Consider the following 7220-nt stretch of genomic DNA (forward strand, 5'->3'; position numbering starts at 1 on the left):
AACGTTTCTTGTAACCCGATCAGTCTTTTTATATCTTGTGTATTTTCATAAAATTAAACAAACATACGAAGTTCATGCTGATATGCATACTGCATGTTGGTTCATGTGTCGTTAATTGCGTAGGTTTATAATATGCGCAATATTGTGCGTAAAACATACCCAAAGTGCATCCATTACCATCTGCACCAGGGAGCTACAAAACCTTTTGCCCCAATATTTTCGACTTTACAGTCAACTCTGCCCTGCCCACCCACAATACAAAACCTCCAACTCTCAACTCGTGGGAGGGACCTGCCTTTCAACATTTAACCACTGCCCAGCAAGAGGCCAAGACGCGCTGAGTAAGAGGGCTTTTTTAACGTGTAATTACTTGGGGCTACATTGCGATACAGTGCCTATAGGTGACACTTTTCTTCCCTTGAAATAAACATCCAAATGGCAATGGCTAATAGTTTTTCATGTGGATTTTGGAAGTTTGACTCTAAAATGTATGATGGATCTCGGTGACTCTCTTTGTTGCAGACTTTTTGGATACTCTCAGGAAGACTTTCACACTTCAACACACATGCAGTAACTGGAGTATATGATTTTCCCCATATGCGTACCATGATGTGTTTCTCATATGAATTTATGAAGAATGTGTTTCACATCTGAAAGTTGGTGTGTGAATGGAATAACACTCATAAACTAACAAGAGACACGGAGTGGACAGGTCAAGCGGATGCGAGGGAACTCTTGGATTATTTTGGATCCGTTGGGAATATTAGGCTACTTGCTCTCTGTGAAGAAAAACATTTGCGATTGGATGAAAGAATGTATGGAATAAATCAGCGCTGTATTTACATGTAAGAAGACTACCGTTTGAAATATTCTTATCAAAACAGATTGCAATGTTGGTGATAATGTTTTATTTATTGTGATTTTATTTTGCAGATCTTTTCATTTCTTCGTGTTGTGGTGCCATGCTCAGGTAAACCCTCTTCCACAGTTCCTCACAGATTGCAGATTGATTCCTCGCAGATTGTATAGACAGTTTGGGGCGCAGGTAGTCTAGTGGTCAGACCATTGGCCCAATAACCAAAAGGTTGCTAGCTTGAGTCCCCGAGCTGTCAAGATACCAATCTGTCGTTCTGCCCCTGAACAAGGCAGTTAGCCCACTGTTCCTAGGCCGTCATTGTAAATAAGAATTTGTTCTTAAACAAAAAAAAACTGGGCACAGACGTCAGTAGTTCAACGTCTAATTTTGATTAACATTTGGTTTAGGTAACGTGAAATCAACCAAAATATCACCATGTTACTTAGATTAAAAATAGGGTGAAAAAAATACGAAATGCCCTTATGTTGAATACTTGTCGCAAATCCAATTCGTTTTCCACGTTAATTCAACGTCATCACATTGCTTTTTGTGGGTTGAAGTAACGGGTAAACAACATTGATTCATCCAGTTTTGGGGTGATGATAAATATCATTTAAAGTGCTTGCTTGTTATTTTCAAGTGGGCCTCTCGCTTCTGAATGCACTTCATATGGCTAACGTCACACAATATTTTGTGATACCACAGTATTTTATATGATGGGCTTTTGTTTTACCAAATCATTTACACATTCGGATGTTTTATTGTTTGGATTGAGTTATTCAGTGAGGCTCTCCTCGGGCGGTGGTTGGTTTATTTTAGAAAAAAATAGAGGTTAGAAGAAAATTCTATATGTGATTTTATTTTTCCCTTTTGCATAAAAAGGGGGAGAATCACCCGTCTCCTAATTTTAACCAGTATGTGATGGAGCAGGGCGCAATGACGGACCAGCTTAGCCGGCGACAGGTCAGGGTTTATCAACTATACAGCCGGACCAGCGGGAAGCACGTCCAGATACAGGGCAAGAGGGTCGCCGCTACTGCTGAGGACGGCAACAATTACGGTAAGTTGTTCCCATGACACAATGGTGGCTGCATTTGGGCAAAGTATCTGTTTTCAACCAGTCAGACCCATGCATACAAGGCTAAAGGCTTGTTAATAGTTTTTTAATGAGGACTGCATTTGTAATGAGCTGTTTGTCTATGAAGAGGTGTGCAGGACTAGCCTGGGCTACTTGCCCACCTATTGCTGGCCCGAACCTCTGTGGGGCTGTATGTTCATTTAGCCTGCCTACTGTATCTAAACCCTTGTCTGGCGAATCAGGCCAAGTCTTTTGTCCTGGTCCAATACACATGCCAGTTGTTAACCCTAATTAACCAGGGGGTGAATCAATTGACCCATAGGACAACTGCAATTGGGATTTGTTGAATTCCACTTCCATTACTTTTGTCTTCAAACATGATTAATGATAACACTTAATTAATCCTCGCAATGTCTCAAACCTGAAACACATAATATCTCACATAGGCTGCTGTGATGGTCTCTCTCCAGTGAATGTCAGTTTATTTTAGGATCTCCTTTTGCATATATATTTTTTTCGAAGCCAATAGATGGCAGACAGTTTATTTTTGCCTTTATACAGGTTTGTATTATTCCACTTCCATATTTTTTTGAATATGATATAGAGAGTGTCCAAAATACACTTGTTATGTAGTGAATTTACATATGCCTAGTGGATTTATCACATCATTTTCATGTGGATATTTGTGTGGATGTTGTAGCACGTCTCTTTGTAGAGACTGACACCTTTGGCAGTCGGGTTCGGATCAAAGGTGCAGAGAGTGGACGCTACCTCTGTATGAACCGGAAGGGGAAACTGGTTGGAAAGGTATGATATCAAATCCACATCACTTTCAAAGTTGTAAGAATTCCAGCGTGCTTGTTTCCTAGTTTGTCATTATGTATAATGAACAAAAATATAAGCGCAACAGGCAACAATTTCAACAAGTTTACAGACTTACAGTTTATATTAGGAAATCAGTCAATTGAAATAAACTCATTAGATCCAAATCTATGGATATCACAATTGGGCAGGGGCGCAGCCATGGGTGGGTTTGGGAGGGCATAGGCCCACCCACTGGGGAGCCAGGCCCAGCCAATCAGAATGAGTTTCCCCCACAAAAGGGCTTTATTACGGACAGAAATACTCCTCAGTTTCATCAGCTGTCCGGGTGGCTGGTCTCAGACGATCCCGCAGGTGAATAAAGCCGGATGTGGAGGCCCTGGGCTGGCGTGGTTACACGTGGTTTGCAGTTGTGAGGTTGGTTGGACGTACTGGCAAATTCTCTAAACCAACGTTAAAGGCAGCTTATGGTCAAGAAATGAATCTAAAATTCTCTGGCAACAGCCATGGTGGACATTCCTTCAGTCAGCATGCCAATTGCACACTCCCTCAAAACTTGAGACATCTGTGGCATAATATTGTGTGACAAAACTGCACATTTTAGAGTGGCCTTTTATTGTTCCCCAGCACAAGGTGCACTTGTATAATGATCATGCTGTTTAATCAGCTTCTTGATATGCCATGCTTGTCAGTTGGATGGATTATCTTGGCAAAGGAGAAATGCTCACTAACAGGGATGTAAACAAATGTGATCAGAAATACAGTCTAGACATTGTTAATGTTGTAAATGACTATTGTAGCTGGAAACGGCTGATTTGTAATGGAATATGTAAACAGAGGCCAATTATCAGTAACCAATGGCACGTTGTGTTAGCTAATCCAAGTTTATAATTTTAAAAGGCTAATTGATCATTAGAAAATAATTTTTGCAATTATGCTAGCACAGCTGAAAATGGTTGTCCTGATTAAAGAAGCAATAAAACTGGCCTTCTTTAGACTAGTTGAGTATCTGGAGCATCAGCATTTGTGGGTTCGATTACAGGCTCAAAATGACCAGAAACAAATAACTTTCTTCTGAAACTCATCAGTCTTTTCTTGTTCTGAGAAATGAAGGCTATTCCATGCGAGAAATTGCCAAGAAACTGAAGATATCGTACAATGCTGTGTACTACTCCCTTCACAGAACAGCGCAAACTGGCCCTAACCAGAATAGAAAGAGGAGTGGGAGGCCCTGGTGCAAAACTGAGCAAGAGAACAAGTACATTAGAGTGTCTAGTTTGAGAAACAGATGCTTCACAAGTCCTCAACTGGTAGCCTCATTAAATAGTATCCGCAAAACACCAGTCTCAACGTCAACAGTGAAGAGGCGACTCCTGGATGCTGGCCTTCTAGGCAGAGTTGCAAAGAAAAAGCCATATCTCAGAATGACCAATAAATAAAAAATATTTAGATGGGAAAAAGAACACAGACACTGGACAGACGAACTCTGCCTAGAAGGACAGCATCCCGGAGTGTTCTGCCCCACCTGTACTGTGAAGGGAGTAGTACACAGCGTTGTATGAGATCTTCCATTTCTTGGCAATTTCTCGCATGGAATAACCTTCATTTTTCAGAACAAGAACAGACTGACGAGTTGTCACATGCGCCAAATACAACAGGTGTAGTAGACTACCGTGAAATGCTTGCTTTTGAGCTCTTTCCCACAATGTAGAGTTAAAAAGTAAGAAAAATATGAGATATACGTGACTTATATTGTTTTATAATGGTACTTATTTGTAATGTCATTCATTAGCCTGGATAGGGTCGGTGACAGAGAGACAACCCAGCTTGTATTTCATGTAGCATTACAGTTTCAAGGCATGGGAGAAACTCTCCTCACTCCATTTGGTGGTTGGTCAGGAGTCAACCCTCCACTTCTTGAATGGAAAAATAAAATATGTATTCAGTGTTGTCTGCTTGCCATGAGAAATAAAGGGTTTCATCTCGCATCATCATTTTCATCTGTCATCATCATTTTAAAAGATCTGGTTTAATCTAGTGAATAAATAAATGTAGATAAAGGGTGTAGCTTTCTAGTGGTTCCTCTCTTTTGAAAACCTTAGGTTAGAGAGGGATAGTTTGCTAATACTTCTCACAACTCCTACAATATAGTTATCGTTGTGTGGTTTGGATATGCTGCTAATAATTTTTACCTAATTTTAAATATATTCTTCACTATTCCTAGTTTACTCTTAGTTATTGGCTGTACTGATACAGTATGTGGTATCTTCATTGCAGTTTTAACAAAACTGTCTCAAAATGTAGATACAATGGGTTTGACCTTGTCGTGTAGGCTACCATTTGGCTTGTCTTGTACCCATTGTTTGTAATTGTTATTAGTCTGTTCTGTGTTTCATTACAATATTGAAGTATTCAATTTTGTTTGGAGCGTGGACATTAATAGATAGCAGTGTAGTTCAGAGGGAAATACTGTAAGTAGCCAAATCAGATGTTGTTTTTAATATGCCTTCTAGTAGTGGTGCTAAACTGTGTATGTGCCTATAAACTTGGATTTGACTCTCTCATCCTTTCAACAGCCTGATGGCAGAAGCAGGGATTGTATCTTCACAGAGATTGTTCTGGAGAACAATTACACTGCCTTCCAGAATGCCAAGTATGAGGGTTGGTATGTGGCTTTCACCAGGAAAGGGAGGCCCATCAAAGCCTCCAAGACGAGGGAGAACCAGAGAGAGGTCCATTTCATCAAGAGGCTACACAAGGGCCCACTACCTTTCCCCAACATGGACAGAATCAAACAATTTGAGTTTATCAGTTTTCCACCCACCCGTCGAGCGAAACGGAACAGGAAATCACAGACTGCTGCCTAGTACAGGACAAATCGGACTATTATTGAGGAAAAATTTTAATTTTATTTTTGTATGTTTTTAATATGTGAAAATACTTAAAATGCGAAAAAGTCTAAAGTAATTTTGTTGTAAAATGATCCCATGTAAATCATGTAAGAGAGTAAATGAGATGTATGTATATATTTAATATGACAGTGTGTATGTATGTGTTTTCTTTTGCTTTTTGATTTGTCCCGTGACAGAGTGGGTATTGGATAGGTACATTAATAAACATGTTCAGCTTGGTTATCACAAAACTTAAGTGTGACAAATGCAACATTTGACCTTTAGATCATCTCTCTCATTTGATATGACTGCTTTCTTCGTACTAGTGCTGAAATTGATTTCTAAGTTAAGAAAAGCTCTTCAGAAATGTACAGGAAGTAGTAATGTTCTTGTTTCACAGATCAGTGCGTACAATCAGTGCATAAAGAAAATGTATCCAGTATAAAAATCTGTAGCCAAGTGGCATACCATTCTAACAAACTGCCATGCCAAAACATGATTTATTGCTCAGGTATGATTCTTTAAATCATGGGTGTCAAACTCATTCCATGGAGGGCCGAGTGTCTGCGGGTTTTTGTTTTTTCCTTTTAATTAAGACCTAGAAAACCAGGTGAGGAGAGTTCCTTACTAATTAGTGACCTTAATTCATCAATCAAGTACAAGGGTGAAGCGAAAATCTGCAGACACTCTGCCCTCTGTGGAATGAGTTTGACACGTGCTTTAAGTCATCCACCTACCAATATGTAGCCTAGCTACTGTACTTATCGTCAGAAATATGAAATAATTTGCTTACTATCAAAGTGAGACATGTACTGATTATACTTATTCAATTCCATGCTATTAATTCTGTTGCTTAGCCCTACTGTTTTGTACAATTACGTACATGCTTCATTCAACAACACCAATCAAACCAACTCCTAACGCCATTAATTTTCTGTGTAGGATGAACTTGTCATGATTCCAAATTGTCAATCACATGGATTTATGGCACTGTTATGACAGATCAAAAATGATATAGCCACTAAGCCCTTTATCAAGGAATAGGCCAATTATATTGTGGAGATTATCACTTGTAATGAACTTGGCAAGGAAGTAAGACATGGATATTACAATTCATTATCATTAATAGCAAGAGATGTGGTCTTATGTTTATTTAATATTCATTTGATCTATTTTCAACCTGATGACAGATTCTTTTTCAGGAAAACCATTTGTTAATGTAGTCCTATGAAAGCCACAATCTGAATGACCCCACTGAAGGTGCTGATCCATTCATCCCTGACATCTGTCTTTTATTCAATCATCATCAAAAGCCAGAAAAGAGCATCCATTTCCAAAACTGCGGTTTGTGTAATGCTTTTATAGGGACATCCCCCCCCCATCCTTTCATAATAGTGCTTAAATAAATGAGCCTGCTGACAAATCCAAATGTCTCAATGGAGTAGGTATCCTAATTGCAGTGTCCCCCCCCCCCCCCTAACTAGTGGTATACACTGAGTGTACCAGACATTAGGAACACATTCCTAATATTGACTTGGAAGCCCCCTCTCAGAACAGCCTCAATTCGTTGGGG

At 39.5% G+C, this 7220-nt stretch overlaps 1 protein-coding gene across 1 annotated transcript; it reads left to right on the forward strand.

Moving 5' to 3' along the window:
• The first annotated feature begins 636 nt into the window (after nucleotides 1–636).
• Nucleotides 637–5684, forward strand: LOC139411966 (fibroblast growth factor 17). Its single transcript, XM_071158734.1, has 5 exons — nucleotides 637–845; nucleotides 934–970; nucleotides 1739–1916; nucleotides 2635–2741; nucleotides 5333–5684. Exons 1-5 carry the CDS (start codon nucleotides 814–816, stop codon nucleotides 5621–5623), a joined length of 645 nt encoding a protein of 214 aa, XP_071014835.1. The 5' UTR covers nucleotides 637–813; the 3' UTR covers nucleotides 5624–5684.
• The last annotated feature ends 1536 nt before the right edge of the window (nucleotides 5685–7220 follow it).

The sequence above is a fragment of the Oncorhynchus clarkii genome, chromosome 6 (genome assembly GCF_045791955.1).
Source record: "Oncorhynchus clarkii lewisi isolate Uvic-CL-2024 chromosome 6, UVic_Ocla_1.0, whole genome shotgun sequence".
Classification (NCBI taxonomy): Eukaryota; Metazoa; Chordata; class Actinopteri; order Salmoniformes; family Salmonidae; genus Oncorhynchus; species Oncorhynchus clarkii.

What these genes read in the sequence shown, in the direction of transcription:
- LOC139411966 (XM_071158734.1), top strand. Translation starts at nt 814, where the DNA reads ATGTATGGAATAAATCAGCGCTGTATTTACAT. An exon ending in AATCAGCGCTGTATTTACAT is followed by an intron (nt 846 to 933) that starts GTAAGAAGACTA and finishes TTTATTTTGCAG; the next exon opens with ATCTTTTCATTTCTTCGTGT. An exon ending in AGGGGAAACTGGTTGGAAAG is followed by an intron (nt 2,742 to 5,332) that starts GTATGATATCAA and finishes TCCTTTCAACAG; the next exon opens with CCTGATGGCAGAAGCAGGGA.